This window comes from Solanum tuberosum, unplaced genomic scaffold (assembly GCF_000226075.1).
Source record: "Solanum tuberosum cultivar DM 1-3 516 R44 unplaced genomic scaffold, SolTub_3.0 scf00149, whole genome shotgun sequence".
NCBI classification, from domain to species: domain Eukaryota; kingdom Viridiplantae; phylum Streptophyta; class Magnoliopsida; order Solanales; family Solanaceae; genus Solanum; species Solanum tuberosum.
In genome coordinates, this window is record NW_006239072.1 from 1,232,290 (window position 1) to 1,249,871 (window position 17,582).

The 17,582-nt window shown below is 37.3% G+C and overlaps 2 protein-coding genes across 5 annotated transcripts; one reads left to right on the forward strand and one right to left on the reverse strand.

Annotated features, from left to right (window-relative positions):
• Positions 1 to 215: 215 nt before the first annotated feature.
• On the reverse strand, positions 216 to 8,300 carry LOC102599937 (leucoanthocyanidin dioxygenase). 4 transcript variants are annotated; one of them, XR_367652.2, is made up of 5 exons: positions 7,686 to 8,300; positions 5,826 to 6,147; positions 3,662 to 4,179; positions 3,513 to 3,567; positions 683 to 724 (listed from the first exon to the last, which is right to left on the reverse strand). XR_367652.2 is itself a non-coding variant. In XM_006352557.2 (3 exons), the coding sequence occupies exons 1-3, from the start codon at positions 8,141 to 8,143 to the stop codon at positions 500 to 502; spliced, it is 1,005 nt and encodes a 334-aa protein (XP_006352619.1). In that variant the 5' UTR covers positions 8,144 to 8,299; the 3' UTR covers positions 216 to 499. The 4 variants fall into 4 exon arrangements, 1 of the variants encoding a protein (XP_006352619.1); XR_367651.2 differs by having other exon boundaries at positions 3,513 to 3,573; XR_367650.2 differs by having other exon boundaries at positions 3,513 to 4,179.
• A 1,201-nt stretch (positions 8,301 to 9,501) lies between these two features.
• On the forward strand, positions 9,502 to 17,576 carry LOC102600601 (coproporphyrinogen-III oxidase 1, chloroplastic). The gene is made up of 8 exons (XM_006352558.2): positions 9,502 to 10,192; positions 11,841 to 11,916; positions 14,546 to 14,640; positions 15,108 to 15,191; positions 16,425 to 16,512; positions 16,890 to 17,014; positions 17,112 to 17,210; positions 17,305 to 17,576. The coding sequence occupies exons 1-8, from the start codon at positions 9,623 to 9,625 to the stop codon at positions 17,374 to 17,376; spliced, it is 1,209 nt and encodes a 402-aa protein (XP_006352620.1). The 5' UTR covers positions 9,502 to 9,622; the 3' UTR covers positions 17,377 to 17,576.
• Positions 17,577 to 17,582: the final 6 nt, after the last annotated feature.

Consider the following 17,582-nt stretch of genomic DNA (forward strand, 5'->3'; position numbering starts at 1 on the left):
TATATATATATATATATTTATTTATTTTCATCTAGTATCTGATATTTGCATTGAACCCCGACTAGTTCGAATTCATGCCGCATAGAACCCTATTCCGGGGAAGTGCTCAAAAAGTTTGCGCCGCATAGAGTTGTCCAATTACAATCACAATAATAGATTCAAAAAAGCTTTTCCTGAAACCATTTAGGACTACATAAATTGTATGTAGGGTAATATGGAAGAAAACTTGTTTGTGAATATTTATTGATATCATTAGAGAAAAATGAACAAAAGTGGTGTTAAGTTAGGTGTTTAGCCCATCTTGATCTAACTATCTTAGCTCAAGTAGAGTTCGGACAAAATTGGCCAACGACTCATTTATTGATTCAGTCCATCTTTTGACCTAACAACTGCACAATATTATTCAACAAAATCTGCATGAATCATAAATGTTGGTCAAAGTAACACAAAGATCACTTTTTCTACATTGAATGAGTAACTGCAGAAAGAGAGATAACAATTAAAGTAGAAGTGCATCAAGGTTCCTCTTCCCTTCTGGCCCTTTAGTGTACCATGAGGAGACATAGTCGCCATAAATCACCGGACGATATCTAGGTGGATGGAGGGCTGGAGAAATTTGCCTAGTCTTGGCAGGGTCATGGAATGTGGCAACTGAGAGTCTGGATCTTCCAGCATTCGTCACTGCCCGGTGTTGAGCACTTTTGTACTCGCCATTAGTTATGATCTGCAGGAAAATAGTTTTCATTCAAAACGGTACTACCACGAAAATACAACATATATTGAGATAAAAAAAATACCAAACACACCCCTCACTAAACAACAACAACAACATACCCAACATAGTCCCACAAGTGGAGTCTGGGGAGGATGGGTGTAGAGAGTCTAGGGAGGATAGGTGTAAAATAACACATTTAACTTGAAAAGGAAGAAAACATTTGTAATGAACTCATATTGTATTGAAGTGGATAATTGGAATTACACGTACAACTATAAGAGTTCATCATTCTAATTACTCCAAAACTAGTAACAAATCCTTCCAAGGGAAGAAGTAGAAATAAAAAAGAAGAATGGAGGGAGGTTCCAGATTAAACTAAGAAATAAGAGACAAGTTCATAGCATAATCCTAATTGAGTATTTCCCTCTTCTATATATAGGAATCTTCCCAGGGTCCCAAATGTAATTTAGCATCTTCTCACGTAGGTCCTCCAGCTAAGTTATATTCATAACAATTCTCCCCTCCTCAATAATAACCTTGTCCTCAAGGTTCGAGTATAGTCGTAATGAGACCACAGTGTTGTCATGTTCCTCTTTATAAGTGTTAACAACCCATAGGAATTCTTCTAACACTTCATTATCCAAAGAAACTTTCAACAACATTTTGCTTTTTAAACCAGAGGATGCATCCATGTCTAACAAGATTAACATCAAGGAGTTGCTTGAGAGGTGAAGATGGCAGAACTAAAGGACCGACATTGAACACCTTATGGAGCTTTGATCTGAGAGCATTGAGAATTGTTGGATCCAACTCCACTAAAATATTATGAAATGATGGCACTGGCACCTGTAAGATCTCTGTAGTTCAAAAAGCACTCCAAGGGACAACCACTTTCTCAACCAACTTGAACCAAATCCTTCCAGCACCCACAGAACCAACTTCCAGTAGCTTACATTCATTAGGGGATAACTCTTCAAAAAATGTAACCAACACTACATATCTCTTCCCGATTTCAGAAACATCCAACAAACACTTGATCTTGTGTTGAGAGCAAGACCACATCTTTAGTCTATTGGGATCCCCACCAACTAGCAACAGATCCAGCATTGTAGAACAAGATGTCAGTAAATTTTCTGAAATAAACTCATGAACAAGAGCATTGGCAGACTGTGGTGGTGTAAGAGTACAACAATGGTGACTCAAAGCATTTGGTACACATCCCAATTTTGTCATGTCTCTAAGAAGCGAACTACCAGAGTCTACCTCATCGACTACACATTTTGCTTGTATCACTTGAGCAAAAGTGAATGCAGAAGGAGAATTACCTTTCCCTAGCAATTCATAGAACACACATTGAGCAATTTTTGGACAATATCCAGCCAACATAATTTTCAATATGTTATGTGTGCCTTCCTTTTTGTTATTTGCTGCTCGCAACTTACTGTTGACAAACGCAGCAGCTGCACAAACATGCGAAGAGAATGCTTCTTGTAGCATTTTCATAATTTCCATCAGCTCACTGATTGCAACAATTATTTTGTCAATATCCTCAATAGGCGGTGACTTCCCTCGCAGCTGTTGTAGTTCCCAAAGCATCATAAATGTGTCTGACGTGGTATTTGCACCTTCTAACAGTAACATTTGATCATGAAGAGGCAAATGGAAATTTTCAAGCTGGTCGACTTGCTGTTCATAGAGCATTTGCTTTTGCAAATATGGTATTGTAGCTCTTTTGTTTTGTTCACCAAGAAAATCTTTCGCTCTTTCAACCTCAGGAGCAATACTTTTAAATAAAATTGACTTTTTTACAAGCACCTCAAACATCATTCCATCTTTGATCCAACAGTGATCAAACTTGCAAATTTGAACTTTGAGATTAAATTGCTCAAACCAATCAGGAGTCAAGCTAACCTTGGCATCAGAAAAGATGTGACTACTCCTTTTTAAAATGGTTGTAACGGGATATCCTAATGACATTAACCCATAAAAGAGTCGAATACAACTCGCAAAGATGATCCATTAGACTACAACTAAGCAGTCATCAACCCATTCAACAATTGAGTGACCATTAGACATCTGAAGGTGGTTAAGACCAGTAGGCGGAGCTGGTCCAAAAACACTACTGTACCATTTCTCATATTGGGGGTCATCATTCAGAACATCACAGACAAAGCTTACACCAGCTCTCTGATTTATATCATTGCTGCAAGACCATTCGGGGTTCCCCAAACGTCCAAATACTGTTCTTGCATATTGGCTTGTCACAAAAATATGCAATACTTGGTCAGCAGAGAAGAGTGTAAACCCAGGCCAATTGCCACTTCACAGAATACCTGTTGTTCGATTTATTGCGACATCAGATCGATACCATAAATCAACAGGCTTCTCACCTATGGTATTTAGTTTCTCCAACAACCCAAGCACAATAAAACTATTGTCTCCATGAGAGGAAACAACTGTAGTGTATGGCTGCCAGGACAAGTTGAAGTTGCAAAAATAGAAGTACTGGATGAAGTCATATGCATCAATATACTTCTCTAATTCACTAGAAAAAACAACCCCGACAGCATGGTTAGCAGTTATGCAATGATGTTCAATATGCGTAATACTTCTAATATCGTTACACATGTCACAGAGGACTATGACCTCATGTGTTACGTATACACCGGGATCAAATGAAAGTTGTAAGCATTTAATCATATGGACCAATGTGATTCTATCCATAATCAGAATGTCACTCTCAGATTCAATGTACGGTCTAGCTGAGGCAAGATTAAAAGAGTAAGCATATTCATACCTGTCCAACATATCAACAAACACCTTGTGTGCAATGGTAAGTGAGGATACTTCACCTACATCTGAAGTATCGTCAACGCTCAGAAGTGGAAAGGCATTCGAACAATTAAAAAGCAGAACTCGGTTGAGTGAATGCACACCCGAGTTTACCTTATCAAAGCAAGCCCCAAAAGCCCGCCCAGTATCAAACCAATCGCAAATGTGTAAACCAAGCGAACCAATAGCTGTATGAGGGCCAAGAAATTCTGCAAAAATATCTCTCTTCCGCATTATATCGAACACCTTGCAGTCAAACTCCATGTCAAGCTTATGTCCGTGTCAGTTCCTTAACTGAGAAGGACAAACTAGAAAATTCAAGCTCGGTAGTGTCAAAAAAAGCACTGAACAGAACAAAGGGAGAAATGGTCTTTTGTATTGCATATCCAACATCAAGAATGGGAAGTTGAGAATCCAAATGTGATTTCACGGTATCAGCAATCTCGGTGTCATTATCATCGCAAGCTGACTCTAGCACAGAGGTGATAGTTTTATCATCTAAAATCTCTGGAGTATCGGTGAAAGTGGGAGTCCACTCGCATCTCCTCCTGCAGCAATGACCGCACATGACAAATAGAAGAGAGCATACACTTGTTGTTTGCCTGTAGCTCCTTCATCGATTCTTGCAGCACCTTCAACGATTCAGAGAGGGTGTTGAATTGATCATCAGGCATGGCAGAAGGGTAAAGAGGCATGGAGTACGAACAATGAAAGCACCAATGTAATGAACTCATATTGTATTGAAATGGATAATTGGAATTACACGTACAACTATAGGAGTTCATCATTCTAATTACTCCAAAACTAGTAACAAATCCTTCCAAGGGAAGAAGTAGAAATAAAAAAGAAGAATGGAGGGAAGTTCCAGATTAAATTAAGAAACTAAGAAATAAGAGACAAGTTCATAGCATAATCCTAATTGAGTATTTCCCTCTTCTATATATAGGAATCTTCCCAGGGTCCCAAATGTAATTTGGCATCTTCTCACGTAGCTCCTCCAGCTAAGTTATATTCATAACAACATTTCTAACATGGATATATATTTTCTATAGCAAAGGAGGGTCCTCTGTGGGAGGCAAAAACTGTTGTTTCTAGGCAAAAAAAAAAGAAAAACCCTCTATCAGTTCAAAAGAACTAAAACCTTTTTTTTTTTAAAAAGAAGAAGAAGAAGAAGAAGGAATTTACCTTAGCAGTGCCTTGACGGAATTTGTTGAAGTGATCAAAGTTAATAATGTCATCAATCAAGTTCACATGGTAGAAGAAAGATGAAAATCGCAACAACAAAAGAGAAGAGGGAACGAGAGGCCTGGGAATAATAGTTTTGCAGAAGAGGAGTTTTGAATGAGTGAGCTTGGGTGTGGAGACATGGGGTATTTTATATATTATTAGGTGTTTAGTTGCTTATAATTCAGCCCTCATCTCTTTTAATCAGTGTTTAAAGGTGATATTTTGTGTAAAAGAAAAAAAGGCCGGTCAATTCGTCTCTTTTTTAATTCGAGACTCACCAGGTCTTATCCCCTCAATCCTCTCTAGAAACTTTAGAAGTCCTAAAACTTACACATGAAACAAACAAAATGAACCCCCCACCAAAGGAAAAAATAGGGGACCAAAAAAATGCTAGCAGATGCAATAAAATAGAAAGCAGACTGAGGAACTGTAAATTTTCTAGCTTTTCTCCAAGGCCAAATTGAACAAACATGACCACTTGGGATTAAGAAACATTAGCACAGCTACTAACAGACATTTATAAAATGTCGCTTGAAAAGTGGCACAGATACCCACCCCTTTCCTCAGGATTTTGGTCCAGGACCATGAATTTCTCAATAGAAAAGTCAACTGGAATAGGGGGTTAATAGATACAAACAAATGGAAAGCATTTGTTCAACAAACAACATTTTCCTTTATTAGTAATCCCTTAAGCATCAGGTACCCATACCTTTCCTCCAAATTCTGGTCGAGGACCATAAATTTCTTAATTTGAACGTCAACTGGATTAGGGTTAACCCTCTAACCAGCTTGTCACATGGTTGGGGTGCAGCAGGGTGGAAGTAACCGAAACAGAAACCACAAAGTCACAAACAACACTAGCACACACATTAACAAATTCACTTATACACGATTATTGAAAATAATTTCAGCTTCATATGTACAGCTTTTTCTTCATTGATCAACAACTAAATCGTGTTTTTCAGTATGATCGTAGTATTTTGAATTTTTAAAGCAAAACATGGCATGCAAGAAGCATCAATTAATCAGTAACCATAGCGAGAAACAGTACCTCAGTTTGGTCTGCTAAGATCACACAGATAGCATTTGACATTGGATTTACAGAAACCCATTCTCCATTATTGAAAACCTCAAGACCCCCCACGTCATCTTGGATGAGAAGTGTAATAGCACCAAAGTCAGAATGTGATTGCAGTCCAAGAGTAAGCTCCGGTTGAGGGCAGGGTGGATAGTAACTAATAGTGATATTTTGGTAAAACTCCCCAACAACATTTTCTATGCACTGACATGTCAAGTCTAGACTCTCAGAGACTAAACCAAGAAGTTCCTGTGCGAGAGCTTTCATGTGATCGCTGTATTCTGCCACAACTTTTCTGCAACAAATTGACTTAGTCAGTCAAATTTAAGTGATAATCGGGAAAAAGATAAATTAGGAAACCCATGAACAGATGGACATTCAATGCAGAAGTTTACTAGTACATATCTGACATGTGTAAATATCCGCATTAGATATGTGTAGTTTTTCTTTTACTAATTTTTAGTGTATTTTGGAGAATCCACAAAACCTACTCATACCAAAGTCGCATCCTTTCAGCAAGGGTATATCAAGCCAAGTGAAAGATCCATGTAAGGATGACAAGGCTTGGGATTTGACTGTTTTGCCTCTTTTTATTTCTTGTACTTTGGCCTTTTCAATTTTGTTTTCGTCTCTCAATTTAGACTTCTCAGTTGATGTGGCTGTAACTCTGGCTCAAGAACTAACTGCAGCCAGTGGCGGAGCCACCTTACATTGAGGGGGTTCATCCGAACCCCCTTTGGTGGAAAATTATATAATTTATACATGGTTAAAATAATTTTTTAGTTATATATTTTTTTTGAGATAAAGGTAACTGTGTATTCACAAAAGGCTCATCATCAAATAAATGATGAGCATAGGTCACTTACAATCTCATCAGAGCATATCAAACTACCCTATGAGAGATTATATATAGTAGATGTTGAACCCCCTTCGGCTACTTCGTGTGTCTATTTTTTTAGATTTTGAACCCCTTCCTGGCTCCGCCACTGACTGCAGCAAGTACTTTTTTAGGGGCCATTTATTGCAGATTTGAGCTTAATATTGCTCTACTCTGTACACAAACTTCTTTTATGAAGGAAGAAGAGCAGAATCTTCACTCGTATTTAGTTTGGTGAGGGAAAATGTAGGGACATGAGTACACTAAAGCAGCCTGATGATGGTGATTTGGGACAAAGTGTGTGGCAGCATTAGGGTCAAGACAATGCAGATCAGGGCTCATAGGGGTTGGAAATTGTTGGAATTAAGAGGTTTTTACTTTGTTAATAGCTTAGGCGAGCTTTATGCATGAAACAAGCTTAGAAAGGAAATAATTGATACTCATATCCTGAACAACTTCCAATCACTATTTCTTCGATTAGTTTCTCGTAAAAGATTTTATTAACACTTATACAGACAGTCAGAGACATTTTAGCACTGCAGGAATTCCGAGAAATTATCAGTTACCTTTCAATTCACGGCAATGGAGTTATTATATAATGTTATGTTTACAAAAAAAAAAGGAAGTGAACATTCCAGAAAAGCAGTCGTAAAAACATAAAATGACCATTACAGACTCTTAACAGGGACGCTAAGGAGGTGGTAAAAGGACTCAAGTTTCTCCCTACTGATCAAATAAGCAAACTTGAAACCTCCAAAATTGGCGAAATCTTTGCACTTGCATTACTTTAGTATTCAGCATACAAGCACCTCAAATATAGATGTTTCATTTTACTTGTTCATTTTAGCAAAGCAAGAGAATTTATACGTTTGGTGTGTTGTGTCAGTTCAACAGAGGCCAATTAATATGAAATGGAGGGAGAATTTGTATTAGTTAGGAGAAGAAGTCAGTAAAACCTGTAATCGGCCGGAGACTCGGGCCAATGAGAAGGATTGCGACGAGATGAAGGCAAAGTGTGGTGATCGAAATAATCTCTCCAATCCAAAACCGTGTCATTTGATGCTACAAGCATGCGACTGCCATATCCTTCAGAAGCAGGAGAAGCAGAATCACAAGAATACTTAAGCTTCTCTTCCATTGTGCGACCTTCAAAAAAAGTGCGACCAACACGCCTCATATCATCCAACAAACTAATCGGAACCTTATGGTTTATCACTTGAAATGCTCCCCATTCTTTGCACGCTTTCTTCAGTTCATCGAGAAGGTTCGTTCGTGAACTGAGATCGATTACTGGTACAGCTGCTTTTACGTTAGTTTTTTCTATTTGTGGTCTGGTTTCCGGTGGTTGTACGTACTGTGATGGTACTGAGATCTCACCTTTTTCAGCCAATAATTGTACTCTCAGAGTCTCCATGAGTTTTTAGTTACAATTTACAAAGGTAGGAATGATCGGAATATTGAAATTCAGTGGTTGAGGACCGGTGATTGAGGTGAGACGGTCACCGGGAACGGCCGCGAGCGACGGAGGATTGAGATTGAATCTGGAATTAATCACGTAAAATTTTGTACACTTTCCCGAGAAAATCACTTGTATGAAAAGGTCCATTATTTTCTTTTGGTTACAATTTAGCCCACAAACTTTTAAGTCAAGGGCAAACGAACTCCATTGAGTTATTTCTTATTGCAAAAATAATAATGTTGATACAAAAGGTATACAAGATGACACTTGCAAGTGGAGTGTATTATGTCTAGTAAGAAACCGATGTTCAAATATTTACATAAATATTAAATAATCACACATTTATATTTAAATTATTATTTTTTTGGAAATATATGATATTACTTCCGTCTTCAAGCGAAATTGTGAGTTTATTACAATAGATTTGCCAATAGAACTGAAATCACTTTTTTGTGAATGTGTTTGTCACTTGATTCACAGAGTTAATGTAGCTAACCTAAAAATTTCTTGGACCTATTTTTTCATTGACAAAGTAAAAATCAAGCTCAATATACTTAGTGCGAGCATGGAAGATAACATTAATTATAAGATTTACTATTGATAAATTATCATATAAAAAATTTGTAGTAGTAGACAAAGAAACATGCAACTCTTGAAGAATATTTTACAATCACATTATTTCAGCTGTTGTAGTAGCTACATTCATATATTCAAAATTAGTATTTGAGTGAACAACAAATCTCTGTTTTTTGGAGCACTAAAAGATCAAGTTGAGACCTAAATAACTACAATATTCATTTATAGTCCTACAATTACTGGGACTCCAATTTGATGCACATCAAACAAACTAACAGATTTTTGAATAAACATAATAAATCTTATTTAGACGTAACAAAACCAATTTTAACATCTCAAAGCAACCATTTGGTGAATAAAATGTTCCACTTATTTGCCAAAAAAATAAACTTACTATGAATTGGATCATATAATATAAATAATACTCCCTCCGTTTCACAAAGAGTGACCTGATTTGACTTGGAACAAAGTTTTAGAAAATAAAAAAGACTTTTGAATCTTGTGGTCCTAAATTAAAGTTATGTCAAATGTACTAAATTGCCCTTCAATCTTGTGGCTTTAAACATGTCACGTGGAAACTGAAATTAAAATGTTACCAAAAAAGAAAAGAGGTCATTCATTTTGAAACAGACTAGAAAAAAAAGAAGGTCATTCTTTTTGAAACGGAGAGAGTAAGTTCTAATATTTGTTTTAAAAATATAGCAAAGTTGGCTATCCCTTTGTATGGTTTTTTCTTATCCCAATAATCCATTTCTCATCTCCCCATTGGTCATACCCTTTGTAAATCCAATTTAGGCAACTACTCTCTCTTCCCCATTTTTCTCTCAATTTTTTTCTTTACAATTCAATTCATCTGCAATGCTTCCTGCAATTCTCTCCTCTCCTTCATCCTCTTCCACTTCCACTTTCCCCCTCAGATATTCCTCTCTTTCATCCTTAACCAATCTTTCATCACTTCCACTTACCATTGGATGCAGAAGAACAAGTAAAAAATCAACACACAACAACTGCTCCATCAGAGTTCAAGTGTCATCGAGGATGATTGAGAAGGAAACCCCAGAAACTGAACGACCACATACATTTCTAAGAGAATCTGATGAAGGGTCATTGGGGGATGACTCATCAAAGCCGAATTCCGTTAGAGCACGTTTTGAGAAGATGATTAGGGAGGTTCAAGATAGTGTTTGTGCTGCTTTGGAAGATGTGGATGGAGGGGGGAAATTCAAGGAAGATGTTTGGTCCAGGCCTGGTGGGGGTGGTGGGATTAGTAGGGTTTTGCAAGATGGGGATGTTTTTGAGAAGGCTGGTGTCAATGTTTCTGTTGTTTATGGTGTTATGCCTCCTGAAGCTTATCGAGCTGCTAGACCAGTGGATAATGGAGATACTAAACCTGGGCCTATCCCCTTTTTTGCTGCTGGCGTTAGCTCGGTAAATTTCTCACATGCCTTGCTTTTTTTTTTGTATGTGCTACCACTATATCACGGCTGGGAAATTCTCCATCTGTTTTTGTAAGTGCTACCACTACCCTCATTGTTCCAGCTTACTAGAGCCTGATCTGCCCTTTCAGGCATAGTCCACCTTATGCCTCTGAATTAGTAAACATGATCCATAGCTGGTGCCTCGTTAACCACTTTACAATGTTAAAACAGATGGTTAATTCTCTCTGCCTGTTGCTCATAAAAATAACATCTTGGACACATTTGTATGCCCCTCTTCATGAGGTTCTCTTGAGTTAGATCAGCCTCTTTCACTACCAGCCAAGTCAAGATGGCCACTTTGTAGGGGATTTTCACTTTCCATATAAGCTTCCAGGGTAAGAAACTGATTTGAGATCCCATCTGACTCAAATTCTTATAAGCAGAGCTGACTGTGAAAAAGTTTTTGTTATGGCATTTCTATCTGAGAGTATCTTTGGTCCTGAATACTGATTTATGGTGCCATAAAATTCAGCTACTCTTTCCACATTTCTTACTTTGGTTACACTCTGTTTGGATGGTTGTGGCATATTGTTTCATAATGTATCATATTGTATTGTTTTGTGTCATTCTGTATTATTTTAATGAATACAATGTTGCAATCACACCAAATCGGTCGTTACACAAAGTGGGATTTTCCATTGTTACCCAAAGATGGATTTAACGATCTAACAATCAAAACAAAATTGTATATCAACTAACAATACAATACAACAAGTAACAACCATCAAACAAGCTGTTATAAGTGTCATTGAGATTTTTGTGATTCAAAGGGATTCATGTTGGTTTTGTGATGCCTTTCTGTAGGATATGATATTCTTCATGTATATTGCATTTAGTAGTTTTGTTTTTGTTTTCCTTCTGTCTCCACTCACTAATATAAACTCTATGCATATGAAGTACCAGTTGGTTTATGATGAATCTTATAGTAATGGATGCCCGAATAGAATGAAATATATAAACAGATTAAAATGCCTAACCTAACTAGGTCTGAATTGAGGCTTAATTTATCTATTTCACTTGCTTATTAAGAACCAAAAGTTATCCAAAGGGATTCACGTTGATTTTTGAATGTCTTTCGGAAGATTATGGCATTCGACAAGTATATTGCACTAGTAGTTTTGAGTTCGTTTTCTTTTTGTTTCCACTCGCTTACTTGAACTCCACCTGTGAACTTAGAAGGTTGCTGTTGGCCAACGATGTAAAATTCCCTTTTTTTTTGTTTATCAACATTTTATTTTTGGGATTAGTGTCTATCAATTTAAGAGCCAAGTAAATTTTCCCTTAAGAGTTACTGTTATGATTTATCACTCTCTCGCTAATATTCACCCAAAAGCTTAAAATTTTCAGTAATAATGATTGTCGGATGAGAGTGGAACATATAGGGGATTCATATCTCTGACGTCAGCTAGTTTGAGTTTGAGGGTAGTTAATTGATTCCACTTGCTTAGTTAAGAATCAGCATGGACTAGACTACTAGAGTAATTACCTTCTTTTAGTATTGTTCTCTGGGCAAATCTTGGTCCATTTTACTTGAATATGTCACTGAACCACAAGCCAAACATTATCGTCACTGATAAAGGTTTTATTTCTTTTACCAGGTTATACATCCAAAAAACCCCTTTGCACCAACTGTACATTTCAATTATCGCTACTTTGAGACTGATGCTCCTAAAGGTATTCCCCTTCATAATTTTGGTTATTATTCAGTGATGCTGATCTGCTTTCGATTTAAATGGAGTAGAAACTATGAGTTTATGAGAAAAGAAGAGATTGTGCAGGACTAGCGAGTGTTATTGATACCTATTGTGCTTTTCTAGTTTTCTTTGAGATTTTGGAATAAAATAATAATAATAATAAAAAGGGATTGCAGTCATAGACATAGACTAGAGAATCCACTTATCCTGCTTTTCACAGAAATTAGTAGTGTTGACGAATGCAAAGCACATCTACAACTTTTGCAGTTTTCCCTCAGTCAGAGTAATTCTTGTTGGAGTAGATTTCAAAATTAATTCAGCTCCAAGGTGTATCATATTTGCTTTGCTTTGCTTCCTATTTCCTGCTGGGCCATAATGAACTTGTAGTTCATTTTCTGGGAATGTTATTTCTCTAAAATGGAGTAACATGCCATCCTAATTCTTTCCTATTTATTGGGTAACAACAACACAAGAACATTATTCTCAAAATGAAAGCACTTTTTGCACAATTTAATCTTTCTAGTGCAATCAGTAACTCCATCTGTCATTAGAATATCCTCAAATGACAGAAAAAAGAAAGAAAAGGAGCGGCACCTGAAAGAAGAAGGTTCATTCAGAACGTAAAACCATAGCAAAGTAGCAACAACGTGGGGATGGGATGGATGGCGGTGGTGTTGGTGCATGGGGATTGGGTGCAGGGAATGGGAAGGATACACTAATGTTTGGGGATGGGGAAGAAAGTAGACTGCAGCCAGGGATGGATAAGAAAATAGATCTCTTGACGAATGCAGGGGCTTCAAGGGGGGAGGTGGGCATGGGGTTGAGTGTACGGGAGGGTAGAACGATAGATTTCTGGTTGGGATAGTAATGAGAATAGATTGCGTCATTGCTATCTAGGGAGGGATAAGAGAATAGAACAGTGGTGGATGGTGCACATTTGGAATTGTGGATGAGGTTGGAGTTAGGTATTGCTTATTTTGAGATGGACAAAAAGAGTTGTACCAAATGAATTCAGTGGCACAAGTGGCAGAAGTCTGGGATTCGGGGAAGGATGAAAAGAAAAGAGTGAATGGGTTTGCCCAGCTTCTATTTATACATGAGTGGTGCTGAATTGTGTGACTATCTCAAACTAAAAGCTTAAATTGATAAAGACATGTCACATTTATTCACTTATTAGGTCTGTTGGTCTACAACAAGTTACCTCACATTCAACCTTGATTCTTTTTGTTTTTGTTGGGCCAAACACTTGAAAGCTGTTTTTTAATAGTGAGTGGTGGTTAGGCTCGAAGGACCACTGTTTATCTTGAATTATGTGACCATGTCATCTAAAAGATTAAGTTGTTGGAGAGGCAACACGGTTATTTACTTATATTATATTTTCATGAGGTGTAATTTTTGGCTAATTCGCTAGTTTGATGACCCTCCTATTATTATTCTGTTCATTGGTTAATATAATTGGTCATTGGCGAAAAGATCTAATACAATCTATTGTTTACGATGCATCCAAACTCAGTGCAAATTTCAATGCTGCTTAACCTGAGCATTACTTATTAGCTTGGCTCAATTTGATTTCGAGCTTGATTGAGCCACCATTTTGGAGGCTGTGTGCAACAGTCAAGTTCACCAGTGCTATTACCCACATTGGATCAAAGCATATATAGCTTAAGAACACAACACTAGACCTTAAGGCTTGCATCCTTAACATCCAACAACTTTATTTTACATTTTCCGACATAGGATTTGCCTTAGGGACTCAGCCTCATCGCTGAGATTGCTCCACCAACATACAAGGATACACGATGGGTGGCTCTGACAGTCTGACACTAATCTTTACAGTCTAGTACACAATTGCCTGCACGGCTTCAGAATGCGTTACTGTGATCTAATGATTGCTTCCTTATATGCTCCACGTCTCTCCATGTTTTTTGTTGATGTAAGATTTGCCTAATTTGTTCATACCTTGACCCAATCAATAGCAGCTTCAAGCTTGTTTTTATACTAGATAAGCAATGATGAGAAGGCCGCCTCCAGGCATGATGTATGCAGCATCATCCGAAGGGAGATATGAGGGATTATTGTGCACACATGGAGATACACGCGAGGGTGGCTGCACCTGTAGAGAGGCTATGGTAGTAGGCAGTCATGGTCCAGAGCATTGCATCAGTAAGCAGCACACCATGGAGACAGAAAACGGAGCTATGCGGTGGGGGAAGCTTTGGCATGAGACCACCAGTAGACGATTGAGAAGAGCTTAAAGTGGGAATATTATTGCAGAAGTTCTAGTTCTTAAAAGAGTTGCTCAAAAAATTTGTTACCTTTTTAAGATAAAAAATACGCCAAATCACTAACTAAGAAATTTCGTTTGGAATTTTGTGTTCTTGCCCCAATTGTCTTGTGTGTTTCTTGCATTTTATGAATCTGTTCACTGGTTATGTTTATTAATGCATAATATGGGTCTGCATCAGAAATGAGACTAGCAGTATTAAAGTCGTTAGCTAGGATTGCCAAAGTATACCTTTGGTAAGTCCATGTCTGTGATATCTGCATTTTGATTAATTTAAGTTGAACTATATTAATTATCTGTTACTTGTGATTAATTTTTAATGCAGATACTCCAGGAGCACCTAGGCAATGGTGGTTTGGAGGTGGCACTGATCTGACACCTGCTTACATTTTCGAGGAGGATGTGAAGCACTTCCATTCGGTATAAGCATGCAAAAAAATTACATCTTTTTTGATCTTTGTTTCATTAGTTCAAAATTTCTAATGTCTAATTTAGAAAATTTACCATGGAGAAAAGCATTGAGAGATTTTTTACAAGCTGCTTTATTCACTCAAAAATGACAGAAAAGTCCCAGGTCTTTCCTGGTTGGCAACAAATCTAAAGTCCGGAAGTGCTTCCTTCATTGGGGTATGTCCAGCCCTACAATCTGACCTGAGCTTATTTCTTCTGCCATCTCTGACTAAGAATCCGTATCTCTTTTGTGGAGTCTTCCCTACCTGTTCTGGTGTTTCCACATACTTACTCCCTGCAAAGTAGTTACTGCTCTTTGAGAACCACAATCCAACATCATCACTATGCTTGGCTAGAATGAAAGATCTTCATATTCTATCACAGACTTTTCTCTTGGATGTTTAAAAGTTGATTGCTACCGTCTGTCTGTGTTGCAGGTGCAAAAAGGTGCTTGTGACAAATTTGATGCTAGTTTCTACCCTCGTTTCAAGAAGTGGTGTGATGATTACTTCTATATAAAGGTATTAGAGTTTCATTTACTAGCAGATAGAAGTTGTTTTCCATACGAAATTTCTATTCCCATAATCTGTCAGAAACTGGAATAATAGGGTAATTGTGCTAGAGACTGTTAAAGAATCTGGAGTGGAGATTTACCCACTGAACATGGAAATGTTGTAATTGAACCATCATTAGCGAATTTTAAACAGTTTAACAATTCCAACCCATCAGAGTCTTTGTTTTGTGTCTAACACGTAAAAGTATTAAGTTGTGGCATTTGGATTGGAAAAATTATAGAAATAATCTTTAAAGCTGAAATCAATCATGTTTCATTTGATAACTAAACTTTGTTTTGAAACAGAACCCAAAAAGTTCCTTGAAGAACCAAAACAGAAAACAACTACTTTTTCCAAAAAAAAAAAGAAAAGAAAATCCAACACAATGTCTAAAATTGTTTTCAAAAACTATTTACTTTAGAATAAACCAAAAATCAAACCAGACACTAAGGACAATAGTGTCAAGTTACACAAAATCCTCCCAGCATCTCCCCTCATTAAGGTGTACCTTAGTGCTCTTTGCTTTTTGTGTTTGCCTCTGATCAGTTATTATTTCTCTATATTTAATTCCTGAAATTGTAAGTCAAGCTTTGGTTTCCTGTGAGGCATGCTGTGCGGATCAAATATCTAAATTATTTGCAGTCTTGCTTAAGTACCTAGTACGATTCTCACATGTGAATTGCCCCCCTTTGCTGAAAGCTGCTATCTTCCTAAAGATAAACCAGACATTCAGAGGGTTTCAGGAAAACCTTTACAAACCTTAGAGATTTCTAAGAAAATTGATCCTTTAATGAAACTGTTTAGGTAATAGCAGACCTTACTTTGTGTCATCATCTTTTTCCTAGGTTAACTTGTTTGAGTTTGATCCATGACTGCGTTGAATTTTTCTGTTTTCTAGGAGCTTTTGATCCTTTTCTTGGATGTAGTTATGCATTCTTTTATATCTATTGTAACATGAGTGGAAGCAATATCGTAGAAACAATCAGTATTCAGTCTTGCCTATTTCACATTCCATATCTGGAATTTCTGGTGAGGACTACAGTCCTTGTGAAGAATCGTAATGCTGCATTCTGGTTACTAAGTGGTGACAAAGTACCAGAAGCTTTTAATGGGATTACTCTTACATGGTTGCCTATTACATTTATTGTCCAATTAAATTAATGTCACAATCATGTTTTGACTGAGCTCATTGTTTTGCAGCACCGTGATGAGAGGCGGGGTCTTGGAGGAATTTTTTTTGACGATTTAAACGACTATGATCAGGAGATGCTTCTCTCCTTTTCTACAGGTAAATGGTGTGAAAAGACCACATGATTTAGAATCACTCCTATCTTTGTCTGGAAAGCTTGTTTGTAGCAGGGATTATATGATGTTCACGCATCTGTCATCTTTTAGATGCATATCCTAGATGGGAAATTCATTTTGCTCCGAAGATATTAAGAGCTGCTGAAATGATCTGATGTCCACACTTTCAGTTCTCCATTAGTTGACTGGTCTTTTTCCAAAGTAGAAAAATTTACTTTGAACCTTAAATAGCTGGAGACTAGATGAACTCCATTCCTTTTTCTGAATAATTAGAAACATCAAACTGTTTGCACAGTAAACTTTTCAATTGTTGGAATGGATAAAAATACCCTCTCGTAATGTATGAGCTGTTGAGTGCAGAGTGTGCCAACTCCGTCATTCCAGCATATATACCTATCATAGAGAAGAGGAAGGATACCCCATTCACCGATGAACACAAGGCATGGCAACAATTACGGAGGGGGCGCTATGTGGAATTCAACTTGGTGGATTACTCTGTTCCCTAAGCTTTTATTTCCCAAAAATAAAATGAAATAAGAAACAACTGTTTTGACTTGGTTCTTTTTTGCTTTGTAATTGAAGGTTTATGACCGTGGAACTACATTTGGTCTCAAGACAGGAGGTAGGATTGAGAGTATTCTTGTTTCTCTTCCATTAAGTGCACGTTGGGAGTACGACCATGTAAGTTTTTTCTCTGCTTTGGTAGTCCATTCTGCTGATATTCTTCTTAAGAAAAAAAACCATCAACTAAATGATTGTATATTCTATTATGCAGAAACCAGTAGAGGGGTCTGAAGAATGGAAACTCTTGGATGCTTGTATCAACCCTAAGGAATGGATCTGTTAGTTTCTATATTTGTCGTCTTCCCATTTCTTTGATTAGATTTCCTGTTTTTAGCCTCTTCCTTGCTGAGGGGATTGAGGAAGGATGGAAATGGTTGATGTAGGAATATGTTAGAATCCATAATGTTAACTAAAACTGAGGCTTTTAACCTAATAATAATGATGTGATGAGAGGAAAGTTTGTTATCTAGACGTGTAAAATTACGTGGT